General features: G+C 40.1%; 1 protein-coding gene across 1 annotated transcript in view; it reads left to right on the top strand.

Moving 5' to 3' along the window:
* Positions 1-827: 827 nt before the first annotated feature.
* The window catches only part of RELN (reelin), a 462,655-nt gene continuing 444,970 nt past the window's right edge, over positions 828-18,512 (top strand). The window contains exon 1 of the mRNA XM_012650296.1: positions 828-1,053. Coding sequence (XP_012505750.1) covers positions 828-1,053 — 226 coding nt within the window. The remainder of the gene's footprint in view (positions 1,054-18,512) is intronic.

The raw sequence follows: 18,512 nt of genomic DNA, 5'->3' as shown, positions 1-18,512 counted from the left end.
TCGGTTCCGGGCCGCGGGCGAACCCCCAGAACAAGTGCGGGCCGCCCGGGCTGCGAGGAGGCGAGCCCCGAGGGGCGTGGGGCGCAGCCGGCGCAGACAAAGAAGCCGGCGCCAGCGCGGGTCCCCGCCGCCCCTCTCCTTGCCTCGCGCATCCTCCCAGGAAAAAGAGGGAAATCTGAGGGCCAAGGGGCTGGCCTTCTCCTCCGGACAGCAGGGCGGGAGGCGCCCTCCCTCCGGGGCGCGTACGTCCCTCACTGTAGATTCGCGGGCTCCCGGGCCCTTGACAGCGGCCCCCGCCTCGCTCCCGACTCGCGCCCCTCCCTGCCCTCCCGCGTGCGACCGGGGTGCGGGCCCGGGCTCCCGGGAGGCGTGAGCCCCGCGCCGCGCGAGGTGCGGCCAAGCCGGCCCGAGAGGGCGGGGGACGGGCGGGTGCGCGCGGGGCGGCGCGCGGGGGCGGGGGAGCGGCCGGGACACGTGTGGCGGCGGCGGGGGGGACTCGGCGCCCGGGGCTTTAAGAAGGTGTGGAGGGGGGCGGGCGCTTTCCCAGGCCTGGCCGAGGGGCGTCGCGCAGAGGCGGCGGCGGCGCACCGAGGCGTTGGACGACGCGCTCTCGGCGCCCGCAGTCCCGGCCCCGCGCTCCCGCGGCCCAAAGTAACTTTGGGAGCCACCGGCTCCCGCGGAACTTCCCGGAGGGGCTCCGCTCCCGAGCCCGCTCTGCTCCCGTCCGCCGCCTTCTCGCCTTCCCTCCGCGTGGCTCCTCCGTCCCGGCGTCTCCAAAACTGAATGAGCGAGCGGCGCGCGGGGCGCGCGGCGGCGGCGGCGGCGGCATGGAGCGCAGTTGCTGGGCCCCGCGGACTTTCGTCCTGGCGCTGCTGCTGGGGGCGACGCTGAGGGCGCGCGCGGCGGTGGGCTATTACCCCCGCTTTTCGCCCTTCTTTTTCCTGTGCACCCACCACGGGGAGCTGGAAGGGGATGGGGAGCAGGGCGAGGTGCTTATTTCCCTGCACATTGCGGGCAACCCCACCTACTACGTACCGGGACAAGAATACCATGGTAGGTACCACAGCATCTCCGCGCTCGCCGCCGCCCCGGTGCGCCCGCGAGCGCAGCTTTTTATCCCTTTCCTTCTTCCAAGGGGCCATTTAAACAAGAGCCATGACAACCCTTACCCCAACGTTGCGCTCTGTTGAGGGAGAGAGAACAAACTTAGTGGAGAATGGAGTCGCGAATTGGGGTTTATTCTCCACCCCACCTCCCTTAACGCATCTCCTCGTAATGAGCTGGTGCTTGTGCTGAATGCCTGAGAATTCTCGGGGGTCGGCATCTTCCCCCACTCGCTCCCTGTTTTTGCAGCTGGGACGTTGAATGAACCTGCGCTTCTTGTTTCCCTAACCCCGGTACTTGGATTGCAGACCTTTGTCCTGCTCCGGGTCTCCCCATGGGTCCCCGGGTGGCGTTGGGGCTATCCCTGGGCTTTGAGGACAGGCTGGTGACAGATTAAAGCGCCCGGGTCGGTGGCCGCCCTGCCCTGCGCTGCCCGCCCGCCGCAAAGTTCCCGCTGCTCGCCAGCCCCGAGTCCCTCTCGTTTCATTCAGGGTCAAACAGCCCTCTTGAAATGGAGCGGCTGCTTCCAGCTCTCTATTCTTTTTAAAGTGTCATTTAAAAATGTCAGTAATTGATGATTTTTCTGTTTCCTCTCTTACTTTTAACAGGGTGCTTGTTATTAGAATTATCTTTATGATGTTTATTAATGACTTTTGTCTTTTATCTGCACAGCTTTAATTGCCAGGTAGAGGCTGGAAGCCCCTTACAATTTAAAGGTACTTTTTAAAAAGGAATCATTATGCAGTCCTTCATCACAATTAAACGTTATTGAAGAAGTAAAATTTAGCTCCAAGAAATATAATTTAATGCAGCGCATGTTTTTAATATTTTAAGCTAGTAAATTGAATTTGCAGAAAAATAAAAATGTTGTCTATTTTCTGTATTTCTGCCAGGACTTCTGAACATTTCACTTCTATGGAGCTTTTAAGCAGTGACAGGCACTATTTAATTAGAGTTTCAACACAAAGATATTTATATTCAACCAAATAGAAACGATCACCCAGAAAGGTCAGGTTATAGTTTCTATCTCTAGTAGGCTAACATGCAGGAGATAATCTGTGGGGTACTGACTATAAGATAGAGAAGCATATAAAAACTGTAAGAATCCTTAAGAGTTCTCTATTTTAAAAAAATCCTTCGCATCTGCTGTAAAATCTTTAGCCTAAATAAATGTTTCCTAGAGGTTTTAAACTGCTTTTACAACTTTCTCGTGGCATGGTGGCAGCCTTGTCTGTAAAGCAGGGGATCAATTTGGTGGAATTTTAGATTAATTTTGGAAAATTGATTTTCTGTAACTAGTCCCTTCTTTAATAAAAATGCTTACTGCACTCTCTTCCCAAGAACCATCTAGTGCTTTTCTGAGGTCATGAGAATCTTTAAGTAGAAGGACCAGCCAATATCTGGCAACTCAGACCTAGCCCATAGACCGATTGATTGAGCCCATAGCTTAGTGTGACCCTTAGCAAAGGTGCTTAGCCGTTACTAGCTCTGAGAGCGGTAAGTGAGCCCAGGCTGGTCTGAAAGGTGTGATTGTTAGGTTGTGGTGGAAGACCAGGTGATGACACAAGCCTTATTTTTTCCCCTCTGTTTCCCACATCCTTTGGAAGGTGCTAGCATAGAAAACTTAAATAAAAACACCAAATTATAATATCCTTTTTACTTTTGCTACAAAGTTAGAAAATCTAAGTCAACCTAAGATTGACCATAATCACACCTTTAAGTTTGAAAGGGAATGGATGACAGTAAGAGGAGAGTGTAATACTTCAAGTTGGACATTGGGGGGAAGAAGTCTCAATTTCCACCTCTTTTCTGCCACCAGAAAAAGTAGAGAAATTTTAATTTTTTTAAATTATGAAAGGTCAAATTATTATAAACTTTGAGAATAGTGACAGATTTTAAATTCCTGTTACCTGTTTTATCAAACATTTAGATTTTGGAACTAGTTGTAGCTACAGGCCTTCAGTAAGAGGTTTCTTGTAAAATGTTCTACAGGTAAAAGAGATGTTTAAAATTGAAATGATGCTTATTTATGTCTCTTTTCCTTTTAGACTTTTGAAAATGAATTTTAAAAATTAATTCTATAGCATCTGTAAAAATTGAACTGCTCATAGGAAAACTTAACCTAATACACTCTTGTGGTTGGCTCATTTTGCTATGTGATCAAATGGAAGGTCATTCTGCCAAAAAGTCTTCTTAAGCTAAGAAATCTGTAAAATGTTAGCTCGAGACTTTATTTCTAGCTTTTTAAATTTTTAAAATGTAGCAGTTGTGTCAGAACAAATCAATCTTATCTACAATTAACATTGACTCAGTATTTGGATGAATGGTGTTTGGGTGCAGAGCTGATGGTTGTGACTTTATTAGAGGTGACGTGTACAACACCTAACGTACAGCGTTACTGTAGATCAGTCAGCTGCCCTCTGAGAGTTGGGTTATGTGACAGAGCTTGGAGTGTGTGACATGGGGAGGCAAATGTCAGTCTAGAATAAAAGTGGTTCAGAATTATGGGTCCTTGTATGTGTCATATTTAAAGATTCCTATAGAAATTCTTTGACAAAAATAAAGACAAAAATATAGTACTAAAGAATTTGAAGCTTGTGGGTCTAACAGAATTGTCACAGATATTTAATATCAAGTAGTATATCCACCCATTTGCAGTATTGGCAACTATAAATAGTGCATGGTTATATCTAATGGGTTCTTATCTCTCAGTTAAATGTTGTCATTTGGTGTCTTTGTTCTCATCTTCTATATCTTTTAAGCTATATTGTCTATGACCCTCTTGAGATGGCGTTGTTAGTCACAATGAACCACAGTCCTTTTCCATGAATACACCACAGTGTAGAAGCTCAGCAAATAGAGTTCTCATATACATCGTGTTGAATTATTAATAGAAAGGTCTCAGGATCAGAACTTTTTTTTTTCTAGAATTTTCTTTTTTATTTCCACAAATCTTAAGATATGGTCAGTTTCTCCAGTGTGGTTTCTCAGCTCCAAACCCCAACTTTTTTTGGTAGAAAGTTGGCAAATGATGGGAAATGGGAACCTACATGGTCCAGTCAGGTAGCCATTTCTGTTTTTGGACCACACCTGGCAATTCACTGCCCCTTCTAGGTACCAGGGCAGTACTGTGAATCACGTGACAGTTGAGTTGAAGGCTGCACCTTTCTTCTCCCATGATAATCCCTCTTCCTCACCACACCCTCTTAGATATCCACCTACCATGTTTGTTTGCAACTCCTCTGCCTGCCCCTCAATCACATTTATAGTAGATGCGACTTGTCTTTATTAAATTTCCCCACAATTTTACTTAAAACTGGATAAAGGTGTTTTCCCTTTCTTGCTTAAAATGACTTGGGCATCACTGAGCAGGCAGATAATATATTTTGGGATAGAAAGACTTTGAGATACCCATGAAATCATGTCAACAAGCACCTGCCCACTTACACGATTGGCTTTGTTCAGTCACCATCAGAGAGGTCAGCTGTTAGAAAAAAGCAAAACACCATTGTAAATGAAAGCCAGCATGAGTAAATGAGTCTGCCCCAAATACTTGAGCTTTGATGAGACAATATACCTGAATTTCTAAATGTACTAGAATCCCTGTTATTACGATGGCATAAGGTGGGGGAAATATTCCATTCACAGTGAGAGATATGCTACAAAATATCGACTGAGGGAAAAAATTATGTCTTTGGTGACCGAATTGGTGATACGTCATGTCATGATGCTTTAAAAGGGAAATTTTGTTGGATTTTGTAAATCTAGTATCACTATTGGTAGTTCTTTCATGCTACATTTCCACTCCATTGTTTTTTCAATCATATTGTGGGGTAGGTAGGAAAATCAATTTCCTACTGCTAAAGCTAACCATTTGCCTAAAATAAGGTATCATCAGGATAAAGTACTGAGGGCACTTGTCTTAACCATCACCAGTAGGATTGTAACAGTACATGTGTTCTGAAACCAGCTAGTTGCAATTTAAAAATCACTATTCAAAGAAAGTACAAGGTAATGACCTTTACATTCAAGAAAGATATCTATGTCAGAAAAAATGTCTGGAAATATATTCTGGATATAATTCCTTTCAAAGGAGTGATTTCACCATTTGATCTAAAGTAATTTGCTAAAGTAACTGTGTTGTTGATCAAGTGTGTGGTTATTTATCCTTTATATGTCTTAGATTCTGGAGTCAGTGTATTTAAACTCTCAGAATTATTCGTCAAATGCAATTCATAAGTGAACTGCAGCTGTGTCCTGCTTATATACGACTATGAAAATTGGGCGTTTTAAAGCATTTTGCACTACTTGTCACATATTTCATCTTACTCTCGACAATTTATTTCAAACATATTTTACTGATGTGGTTCAGATTGTTTCTTAAGTCATATAAACCTTGCTTCATGTAATTTTTATTCCCTGTATGAATTCCAATTCCAGTTTTAAACTAAAAAATCAAGTCTTTAGAATCATAATTCATAACATTTCTTTTAGGAAGAAATTCTTATTCATACCCCTACATTACTAGGAATTATTTAATTAGAATATTTCCTTCCAATTTTTGTGAATCTTTATTTTAAACTATTATTTTTGTTTTCATTTAATATGTTAAAGAATAAAATGGGAAAGTTGTATTATTGTAATCATATTTTTATAGAAATGTCTTACTCCAATAAATTTTTCTTTTCATCTTTAAAAAGAGAGTGATAGATATTTTAATAAGATCTTAAAGTCAATATTATTGACTTCTGAATTTTTTATGTATTAGTTTTGTTCAAAAGAAAATATCTGAAATCTATCTTTATTTTCTTTTTTCCTTCTTGGGAATTGGTCAACTTTATAGAATAAGCTGGGAGTCTCACATCATCAATTACTTAGGATATATTACATTTAAGCCATAATTGTTTTTCTGATTATTGCAAATGTTACTTGAAACTTATTAATTATGTCTTTAATCTTCACAAATAGTTGCTGATGCAATGACACCTTTCTTTCAAATAGCTCTTACATTTGAAAAGGATAAATAGAGTGACCACACTTTTTGAACATTTGCATTTTAAAAGACTTAAATATATACTTACACAAAAATATAAGGTTCTTCATGTTGTGTAAAATAGAAAAAATGGATAGCCCTATCCATTTAGGAAGGAAGGAAGGCAAAGTGGTTGGAATGGGTAAGTTCACTATGAACACAGAGAAATGATTTAGGCTGTGTCTGAGTAATGACATAACACATAAAAAGGGAAATTTATTCATCTAAATATTTTAGTTTCAGAAAACACTGGGTGAATAATCCATCCCTTCCATCTGGTTTTAGAGTCATTAAAAAAATAACCAAACTGTGTTATTTCAGTCTCATTAACTTTAAGCGAAAAAGTTTTAAAAGCACAATTTCAGGAACTGGAATTGAATTTCAAATATGAAGATCCCATAATGAGCATTCAAGCACAGGAATGGTGTATTAAAAAAAATTCTTGGCTCTCAGGACATTCAGCATGAGGGAATCTCACTTTGGTGTCAATTATGTGGCTCGGAGAGTAATTTTCACCACGATCACCTGCCATGCCCATCTCATTGAAGGCAGAGCTTCTGAAGGGTTGAATGCTGTGCCTATGGGTGAACCAATTATTTTAAAAATGTGTGCTTCTCCAAAACTATATGTATATTTTTTTCTTTCTTATTCTATCCCCTGTAGGACCGAACTATAGCAAATGGATTTGAGGGTGTGTGTGGGGGTGGGCGTGGATCAGTACAAATGTAAAAATGTCGATTTGTGGTATAAGAAAGCCCCAATCCACTCCAAAGCAACAACAACAACAAAACAAAGCTAAGGTAATTAAATAGCATAGAATTGCACAAAGAGATAGCTTTTGGAACTCTGAGTTTCCAAACTAAACGTTAAAACCCAGGTTATCCTTTAATGCTGAATCAGCTTTCCTTAGAAAAATAAAACTTTTATGTTGGAAACAAAATAAAATTTTATTATAGCCGGATGTGGTGATGTGTCCCCATAAATTTCAGCTACTCAAAAGGCTGAGGTAGGAGAATCGCTTGGGTCCAGGAGTTGGAGACCAGCCTGGGCAATGTAGTGAGACCTTTTTTTAAAAAAATTATGTTGATTTAAAGAATTCTTTTAAAGGATAGGAAAGGTGACAAATGTTTCAAATAGCACTGATTATTGATATACATTGGTACCCACAAACCAAGTGACCTGAGAAGGAATGATAATAGTTCACCAATAATTGCTGCACTCACCTCTGAATTGCCTCTCTGCCTTTCCCGTCCCTCTCACCTGCCTTCTCCCTCCTCCTCCTAAATTTTCTTTGTCTTTCCTGCTTTGCTCCCTTCCACTCCAGGTCACGGGTCCTTGCTTTTCCTCTCCTCTGCCTTTCTCTTTTTGCTTTACAGCTCTGTTCATTTTCTCTTTTTATTCTTTCTCTTTTTCTTTCTTCCCAGTTTTCATCTCTCCTCTTTTCTCCTCCTCTGACTATGATATGAGAAATATCAGTACATTTATATCAACCATTATATTCATTGGCTATTTGCGATAATAGAAGTGGGTAAGTAGGCATGTAAATTGCCATCTTAAAAAAAAACCAGTTTTATCTTTTCATGACATCTCATGCATTTGCCCTTTTTTTAAAAAAAAACAAAACAAAATTGTTTGTTAATTCTTTCTAATAGAAAGGTAGTTCCCTCCTCCTGCGTTACAAAATCTCTTGGAACTTTGAAGCCTATAGTTGTTTAATTCTGAGTTAGCTGTCAGTTATGTGGTCGAACTGCAGAATCTGAAGTTTGAGCACAGAAACGTGTATACCAGGCGGAAGTGTTTTAGAAACTTGAAAACTGCACTTGAATTAGTTTGAATCCAAAAAGCAACTCAAATTGGGAAATATCTTGAATGCCTGAGTGCTTCAGGATCCTTCTAGTAAATTGATGAAGACCTGTCTTCATCATCACCACAATCACCTCAAGTTATCTCCTTGACTTGCTGGTCTCATTGGGAAAGCTCATAATTATAGGTGTGTAACTACCCAGATAGTGATTCTACCTTTTTGGGTAGCTGGCACTCAACAGGCAGACCAAAAGGGGGATCATTGTGGTATAAGGCAAAGAACACAAGATCCGGAGACAAGAAAATAAGTATGGTGTTTGGGGTAAGTCCTATAGTCTTTCTCGAACAGAATCTATTTTATTGTTTTATAGCATGCGAGCTCTAATGTCTGTTCCACCTCAAAAATTCAAAGATTCCATGGCTAGTGGTTCAGACTTACACTGAAAAGAGGAGTCTGGAGAGGCACGGTGATATAGTGGCAAGAGTTCAAGCTTTTGCAGTTTTGGCAGACCTGTGTGCATGTCTTGCTCTGCCGCTTATTAGCTGTATGCTTTCGGCAAGTTGCCTATCCTCTCTGAGCTTCAATTTCCTCATTTCTAATGTAGAAGTAATAATATCCATGTTTCAGAGTTGCAATTATTAGACAAGATAAATATATAAAGCACCTGACACACAGTAGATGATTACTAAATAGTAGTTATTATCATCTGATACATTCACCCAACTTGAGATAAGGATGGCACATACGGACGAGCTATTCACCCACGCCTGTTCATTTTGTGCCTTGTCAATAGGCACTTTTCAAGGGAAATTTCAGGTTGCATATACTGAAGAGGGTCACAAAAGTAGGAAAAAAATCAATGTGTCACAAAATATGTATGATCACAAAGTGCTTTCCAGCCAAAATAAATGTATGAACTTGCTTACAGTTATAGTTAATTGATACATCTCCAATCCAACCAAATTTTTTGTTGATTTAGCCAATTCCTAAGTCCAACCTTCCTGTTCCTAAATTGAGTATTTTTCCTTGGTTGATGGTCATGATAAAAACCCAAGTTCTGTGAGTTTAGGTGGTAGTCTAGGAAAGATGCCAAGATAAGTAAAAATAGACATCAGTTTAATATATGTTGTCAAATTCTATGATATGTATGTATACAACCCTATGGAAAATAATTTTAAAATACAAAACTTTCAGCCAAATTAGAATTGAGAGAGACTAATTTTGATACTAGATCCAGAGTTTGCCAGGCCCTCGGGGACTGACCGGAGAGATGTAAGTTCACAAGTGGTTAGGTGGTGAACTGAAAGGCTAGTTCATTTACAATGAAAATTATACTTCTCAGGATAAGGCATTGGTTGGTCAGTGCATTCTGTCTGTTCACCTTAGCAAAGTTTATATGAGTAGTCAAATGACTATTAGTAGATTTTTTAGAAGCATGGAGTTAGATGATAATGGCAGATTCCAGAATTTATGGAAGTTTCTCCATGCAACTCATGTCAGCTGGTCTGGTTGATATCCTCTTCCCTGGACAGTGTTGGAGGAAGATTGCCCTGTTTCTAGACTCCATAATGCCTCATTTTGTGTCATGTACTGATTGTTGTCTACCTGTCATTACTAGGACTCCCTTTCTTACTGATTTTGTTCAGATCCACTATGTGTCTTGTTAAAAACATACACCTCCATGGCCCCCTTGAAGCTCTGTGTACTTCGGGGATATGAAGTGGAAGTCTATTAGTTGGGGTCTTCGGAAAGGTTCTTGATAAAATTGATACAGAGGATTCAACAAAAGGCTGGGAAGGCATTTGCTTTTTTCCCCTACCCTTTCCTGTTTCTTCTAGCTAGGAGGTGATACAGCTGCCTTGTGACCTTGAAGATAACGGCCACTTGCTAAGGATGGTGGATTAAAAGTTTAGAGGGAAACTGGATCCTTATTTATTTCCTTAGGCAGCAATACTAGCCCTGGAATAATGTGCAGACTTCTTGTTTTGTAAGAAAAATTACTCCTGTTAAGTCATGTTTCCGTTACTTGTGGTTGAATGTGATCCTACTTGATACGTGTTTCATCTGAACACGTGGATGACCCAGTTAACATTCACTTTTAGGTCAGTTCTTGTATCAAGCTCTGAATTGTGCTGGTCCTCTCATTGAATTGCTTTTGGTAACCTTGATGTTTCCTAAGACACTTTTGATAATATATTTTCAAAATTATCCCTTAAGTTGTGCTTTTTCAGGTGGCGAAGATAGTGAATTTTATGTTAACTTTTCTAGTTATGGTTTGAGAAGGTAACCTGTGCCTGACCTCCAATTTCTGGAGTTTCTTATATACTGACAATTTATGCTTGTTAGTTTCCCTCACTGAACTTTATTTCCTGACTCTCCTATCTCTCTAAAAATGCAGTGTCACCATATGTAAATCCTGTTGACATTTAAAATACCTAGATGTGTGTCCTGGTTGTGAATGTGAGCTCTGCTCCAACCTTAACCTTGTTTGTTATGTCTGGCTCAGCCTCTAGGACCAAATCCAAGCTTGTCATTTCTTTTGCTTGTTACATGTTGACAGAGGAAACAGACATCTCAATCTTACCTTCAGGAACATGTAATCTTTTAGTGTAGGCCACCTTTGTTGTGAATGTTGAGATATCCCATGATCGTAGCTCCAATTTTTTTCACACTTCCTTTTCTTGCATAAACACTTCCTGCATTCTCATCCTGCAAAAAATGTTATATGTCCAGTGTTTGTGGTGGAGAACTACAGGGAAATTAGTTGGTTCTAGGCTCTTAGAAAAAGTGGGTTCCCATTCCCATTCTAAGCACTGATACTATCTGAAAAAAAAAAAAGGCAATTCAGGGACTTCTGAGTAAATTAATTATAACAACCGTAACAGCAGCAAACCCAAAAGCCTGACTTAATATGTGCCAGGCACTGATCTAAATGCTTTTCATATATTAATTCATGTAATTCCATAAAAACTCATAAGGAAGCTACTGTTATCCTGCTTTTATGGATGCAAAAATCGAGTCACAAGGAGGTTAAATGCTTTGCTCAGGATGTCAAGGCTGCACTGCAGGACTTCTATTAGTCTTGCTCCAGAATCCATACTTTTAACCATGCATTTATTTTTATAAATGATTATTTCAGGAAAGGAAAAATATTAAGTAATAAAAGTCATTTCAAGAAAGAGAAAACAAGGAAAAGTGAAAGCTAATTTTGTTATATAAAATATAGATTTCAGAATCAAAGCAGAAAGTTTATATCCATGCCAACAAGACTGAGATTTCATAATCCTAAATCCATAGTTCTTTGTCTAGACATTGTCTTCCAGATAAAGCACAAACAAAGATATCATCTGGTATACTACTGGCATGAAAGAGTTAACATGCCTTCAAAATATGGTGACAAATAAAAATACAAAAAAGTGATTTACAAATTTCATTCAAATTTATTTTTAACATTTTGATAATATAATTTTTTATTAAGATTTCAGAGTAAATAGGAAATTTGTTCTCTGACTCACTAATGGAACCCAGTAGGACCTGAATACAAGAGGAGAATTAAAAATTTAGGTGGAGAGGGGCATTTTAAAAGATAATTGTAGAAATTCATCTGTTTGTTATATATTCCTTTTATTACGAAGTTCCTTTAAGTGTTATCGGTCTTCAAGAACAGCCTGTGAAATCGAGTGATGTGGCACACAATGAAAGTCCTTAGTAATAACCCAGAGCATTCTGCAGTCTGACCTGCTCACTGCTCAAAGTTCTGCTCTTACAGTGGTGTCAAAACCAATGGGATAACGTTTGCTGTGTGCTTGCCTTTGTGGAGTTGTCGTTCATATATGGATCAGATCTTTAAAAATCACATTTTATTGAGCTCATTTGAATGAGAGAAAAAGAGCAACTGGTAAGTGTCCTCTCTCCCCTTGCCTCCAAATAGTTCACCTCTTGCATGGAGGACGGAACCAAGTTCTCGACTTCATGGCAACCGGGTGAGGAGTGAAGCAATGCGGGAGAGCTGTCAGCGTCTAGCGAGGAGAAGCAGGGACTGCCCTTGTCTTGTACTCTGTTAGTATAGGAATGTTTCCCGATTTGTCACTGTTTATTCCAAAGTTTGCCATCAGATCTGAACGAGGATCAACTGACCAGTGGTAGAAGTTGAATCAGAGGGTGGAGGGCAGTCTGGCTGAGAGCTTGTTCGGAACCCACAGAGGTTCTCAGAGGGCCTGAAGGTAAGCTCATGTTTTCACTAGGAGACAAAAATTTGCCTCATTGGACTTTAACAACTAAAGGACAGTAAACGTTACAAAAGAGTAGCCAAAAAATGTAGGGAAGTTCCACAGGTAGATGTTTTCTTTTCTCAGGCCTGATAAACCCGATTATTTCTCCCTTTAGCATTCTCTGATGGGCTGTGCTAAGTTGAAGCTCTAATGGGAAAATCTGTGAGCCTCAAGGGTGGGTGGGGTAGGAAGCCATAAGACTTCTTACCTGGTGATCTGACCTGATGCAGGTATGAACATTTTTAGAATATTTCTATCAGATGTAAATGGTTTATGCCGGACTGTCATCAGAAACTGAAGCAGACACTTCAGACACTGATACTACCTGAAAAAAAGGCAATTCAAGGACTTTTGAGTAAATTAATTACAACAGCCATAACAGTAGCAAACCCTAAAGCCGGACTTAATATGTGAAATAAATTGTGAAATATTTTAAACATATAGAAAATGATAATAAATGAAGATTCAAAATTGGCATCACTAATGAGTACCCGAGGGATGGCCATCTGTATTCATTAAAATAAAGTGCAGATGCTGTAGAGATCGGACTCTTCACAATTGTTAAAATAATGCTCACTGGTTTGACTTGCATTGCTCAATGATTTTTGCTTATCTAAACAAGTTTGTCCTGTTCTAGCTTACCAGGCTTCCCAAGTGTTTCTGCAACATAATGAATGACACGGAAGCCCCACAAACATATAAAATAGGAAACTTTGAATGAGTGCAGGCTTGGTTGCCATCCTGTAGAAACAGCTATTAATGGAATATTATTCAGCCTTCAAAAAGAAGGAAATCTTGTCATTTGTGATAACAGGGATGAACCTGGAGGACACTATGTTAATGAAATAAGCCAGGCACAGAAAGACAGATATTATGTGATTTCACTCATATATGGAATCTAAAAATGTTGAACTCGTAGAAGTAGAGAGTAGAATTGTGGTTACCGGTGGCTGGGCAAGTATTGGTCAAAAGATACAAAATTTCATTTAGATAAAAGGAATAGATTTGAGAGATCTATTGTACAACATGGTTACTATACTTAATAACTACGTATTATATTCTTGTTATAAGTTTTTTAGAAATCTTAAAAAATATTCATTACTTTGATTAATTTAAGACAAATAAATATTTTTTGTTTGAATAAAAAAGAGTGTTTCTCCTTGGAAGTGTTTCTCCTTGGAAATATTTCTCAGTGAAAGAAACATTTACAATCAGAATTTAAGGATGGTTATTGCACTGTTAAGCTTTTATTTTGCCACTGTGGCCACGGCCTCTAAATCTTTATTTTTACTTAACTTGGAAAATTCACCCAACTTGGAAAATTATGAGTTTTATTAGCTATCAACTTGGAGAGTGGCAGGTATGCCAGGGTACTCTGGTGGCCAGCAACAGAAACCAGCTCTGGTTAACTTGGACTAGGGAATTTATTAGAAGGAGGTGGGTTAGGGTTAATGTTTGGAAGGACATTCCAAACATTAGACTTCGAAATGATGCTGGTGTCTGAAGGAGGAGGGAGTGGACAACTGCTAAAGGAATCCTGGTGGTAGGAACCCGTGGACAGACAGGCTTTTCTGGCCCCACAGCTGGGACGCATCCCCTCCAGCTTCCTTCTTCCATTGAATTCTAGATACCGATTCCTGGGACCACAAGTCTCATTGGCCTAGCTGGGGTATGGCAGGATTGCCCTCTTATCATACATGTAGATGTAGCCTAAAAGTGATTTATTGTGCTCTTGTGCTTTTGTGGAGATGTCTCCTGCTTTTCTGAAAGTTGCATGGTGCAGTACAGATGGCCTAGCCTTGTGAAAGAAGCCCAGATTCTCTGGGATTGTGTCTGCTTCTCTTTAGTTCAAACTGCCAGGGATCTTACACTTAACACTCTGCAGGGGACTGTCAAAGGTAAATGAATGAGTACATGCCTTTGCCTTCACTTACTGCTGTAGAAAAACCATCCCTATACTCACTAGGAAGATGTCAGAAAACTTTTCTCAGTCCTCAGCTTACCAGGACCAAAACAGCACTTGTCACAGTTGATCACTCCCTTTTCCCTGACACGCTTTCATCATCTGGCTTTGGGATTTCACACTCTCCTAGTTTCTTCCTACGTTCCTGGCTTCTGCTTCTTAGCTTCATTTGCTCTTTCTTCTTCTCTTCCCTGTCTCTGTAGTGCTAGGGCACCTAAGGACTCTGTCCTTTCTTCTTTCTTCTTTTTCATCTGCCCCCTGTCCCTAGAGATGTCATCCAGTCTAATAATGCTTTAAGTGCCATCTACACACTGGTGATTCCCAAATGACTCTCTGTGTTACGCCTACCGTGTCTTACTGTCTACTCGGTATTGCCACTTGGATGTCTTTTGGAGCTTCTTGTCTCCTCTCACCCTGACACCCCTATACCAGCTCCTTCTGGAATCTTCCCAACTCTGTTAGTGCCAGCTCAGTCCCTACAATTGTTTAGTCCCCAAATCTTTTTTCTCTAATGCCCTGCATCAGCTCCATCCCTAACTCCTGCCGACTTTGCATTAAAAACCACCTGGAATCTGCCACTGCCACAACCACTTGGGTGTTGCAACACTTGGGTGTTGCAGCAGGCTTCTAATCACTCCTTGCTTACCTTCATGCTAGTCCTGAGTGATCTGGTTGAAACCAAAATTATGTCACTCGTCTGCTCCATGCCTAAGGCAACCGTACATTCCACTAGTTTACCTGGAACAGCCCTGGTCTTCCTCTGTGTTCCCAGTGTCCCATCCAGGTTAGCATTTTTACCAACAAAAATGCCAGAATTTGAAATAATAAAGTGGATATGGTCATTCTATCTATACCTTCAGTTGCTCCCCTTCTCTCTTTGAGAAAAAGATAAAGTCCTCCACGTGGCCTGTAAGGCCCTGGAGCACCTGGCTCCTCAGTTCCTTTTCTGACTTACTATTTTACCGCTTTCCTCTATTCCTCCATTGAAAGCATGAGGGCTTTTTTTGGTTGTTGTTCTTCAAACACAGAAGGGGCTCAGTCCTGCTTCAGGGCCTTTGTACTCGCTCTTGCCCTGTCCAGTGTGCCTTTCCCTAGATGGCGTCATGCTGTTCTCTTCCTGACGCAGGTCCATAGCTGAACGTCAGCGACCCTCAGCGAGGCCTTCCCTGACCACGCTATTTAAAGCCGCTATCCCCTTTCTCCCAGGATCCCTGTCCCCCTTGACTGCTTTATTTTTCCTCATTGCTATCATCATGTCTATATTTTGCTATTTACCTTGTTCCCTTTCTGTGTGCCGTCAGTATAAACGCCTTAAACCGCCCCCTACCCCAAGGCAGGGACTTTTGTCTGTTTTGTTTGCTGCCAGTGCCTAGAACAGTGCCTGGCACAAAGAAGGAAGGTACTTAGACGTTTTTATTTAATGAATCAGTGAGCAAAAGTAGTATTGGGATTCCTGTCTAATATCAGTTATAGCTAAAATTATTGTCTGAAAGTGGTAATTCCAAAATAATTTAAACAAGAGGATCATTTATAAGATGGATTTGTTAGTACAATTTCTGAATTTTGGCTTTTTGGATCGGTGATAACAATGTTTTAAAAAAATTCTGAAAACCATGTTTCTACTTTCCGCATTCTCCAAATTTACAAAATTCTCATGTCTTCTGTGAGGCTATGCAAAGCTATTTATAGTAGTTTGTTGGATTGGCTTTACTTTAACTATATGTTGCTATATCCAAAAAAGTTCTCATAGCAATTAGTGACTACAATTATTAATAGAAACTATAATAGACTTTAAGTACTTATTCCCAGAAGCTTCTCTGTGCTGCACCATAAATAAATTTGAAGCCATCTTGATGAATGGGTAGCTTGTTTGTATTTAAATTTTCATCTGAATAGGAATAAGTAATGGGAAGGACAGAAACCAGAATAGCTTGGCTCCATGTTCAACAGATATGCGATAACCTTAGAGAAAACACACAAAAATGAAATGACAGTATTAGAGACGCCAAACTTGTGGATATTAACACGAATGTTTTCAGGAGTTGTTAGTGAGAATTGCTTGACTCTTAAATAAGATAGAAAAAAGATCTCGCTCTATTCATAACGTATTTGGATACTTTAATTTATGAGCCTTTAAATCAGAGGAAACTTAACTCTTAGGGATTGGTGGTGGTGGATAGCACACAAGCTCAGGAAACAGCCTGGCTGAGTCATTTCCAGGCTTTGCACTTTTAAGCTATGCGGCCTTGGACAAGTGACCTCACCTCTCGTGGCTCAGCTTTCTCTTGTGAAAAATAGGAGTGATGATAGTACCTATCACATGAGGTTGTTTTGAACCTTCAATGAGATAGTGCATATAAAGTATAACGCAAGGCCTGGCACAAAAAATAATGTCAAATAATATCATTGTCGTTACATACATTTTCCTGTGAGAAAACAGATCTCTATTTACAATCATGGGATTTATAATCTTTTTTCTCTTAACGTTATATGCTTGTGATATGGACATTTTTCAAAAATACAACTTTAGTGGCTGAATAATATTCTGTTGTATGGCGGTGACATAATTTAAAAATTTATAAATGACATTTTAGGTGTTTTCATTCATAAACATTATGATGAACATCTTTGATTGTCTTGCACAATTTGGTAAAATTCTTTCCCCAAGTTGTGGTTTTATTTTTATTTTCATCCTGAATTTTTATATGCATATCATGTTAATAAATTTATGAACAGACATATCTTTATTTCTTTTGTTCTATCATAGTTGTTTTTGTGCTTAGAGTCTTAATCAGATACTAGGTAAATATTCACATAAATATTTTCCCTATCTTACTGTATTTTAAATTGTGGATTATAATAACTCCTGTGCATTGTTGGTGGGCTGATCTCATTTGTTTATGTTTCTTTTCTTGTGGAGCAAGGGGTTACCCTAGGACCGGACAGCACTCTGTATTGTTCCAGTAACCTCTGCCATTCCCTGCTTTGTCCTAGCCACTGTTAGAAATGCTACTGAAACAACTGTTTCATGCACCATATGGATTGGATTATTGCTACTGATTGCTGTGGTTGCCAGATGCCTTTACTTAAGCTTTCAGGGGACCTTTGCCTCTTTCAACAGGTTGACTCTCCTGCACGGAATTCTTTTTGGGATTCTAATATTCTCAACTGTGAAACCCAACTGGATCTGAGTAACTGCTGACATCATGCATGCTCTCTTTTGCTGATGGTCCCTCTTTTCTGGTGTCAATCATAAAAGCATTTCTATCTAATCTTGTAGCGCACGTACACACACACACACACACACACACACACACACACACTCACACAGAGGCTGTCTGGAAAGTATCCAGCCATTGTATCCATGGATACTTTCCGACAGCCCCCTTACATAATCTTATACCCACACATATCAGCTGTGTGCAAAGGATCTATCTCTTTATCAAAGAAAATATTAATAAGCCAGAAAGGAAACACACATGAAATGCAAACTGGGTTGGTTTCTTGTTCTTTCTAATTTAGCTCTCAAGCTATTCCTGCCGCTCTGAGCTCTCATCTCATTTTTTTCTTGTAAGCCTCTGTCTGACAGTGATGCCGTATCTCATCATGGTGTTCTCTTTTCCTAAATCTAGTAATGTTGAATTTCAGGAATCCTCAATGGATTACTGACCCTCTATTCCAAACAGAGACCAGGTGACCAATGCCAATTGTGTTATGGGATCTGCCCATACCTTGGCTGCATTCCAGCCTTGTCAGTGCTTCTCAGTGGGGCAGTGCCATACCTCTTTGCTCTGTAATTCTGAGAAATACCATGGAATTTGTTGGGAAGATTAGGAGTTGTGAGATCCAGTGAAATCCTCTAATATGGTCCTCAGGACTGTGCCCTTCCAGTGTTAGGAAGGAAATTAATCTCTAAATTGAATCTCTTACTTGTAAGCAATCTGTGTTTTTTATCTGCATATGTACATGTAGACATGAATGGAATCAAACTATACTACCATGGTTGGCTTTCCTCACTTAGCTGTATGTTTTCAGTATCTTTCCATGCCAAGAAATGTAGAGTTACAACTTCATTTAGTATTACATTGTATAGATGTGTACAAATGTACTTAAATCCTTCTAGTATTCAAGTTTTGGATAATATGTACAACATTGCAAGACATTTAAAAATTTATGTTCATTATTCATTCATTGATGCCCAAATGCTTTCATAGTATAAATTCCTAGAACTGAAATTTCCAGTTCAAAATTTATTAATACAGGCCGGGCGCGGTGGCTCACGCCTGTAATCCTAGCTCTCTGGGAGGCCGAGGCGGGCGGATTGTTTGAGCTCAGGAG

Source organism: Propithecus coquereli, unplaced genomic scaffold, assembly GCF_000956105.1.
Source record: "Propithecus coquereli isolate 6110/MARCELLA unplaced genomic scaffold, Pcoq_1.0 Scaffold32, whole genome shotgun sequence".
Lineage (NCBI taxonomy): Eukaryota > Metazoa > Chordata > Mammalia > Primates > Indriidae > Propithecus > Propithecus coquereli.
The sequence above is the reverse complement of the archived record's forward strand: the minus strand, read 5'-3'. Positions and strand labels throughout refer to the sequence as shown.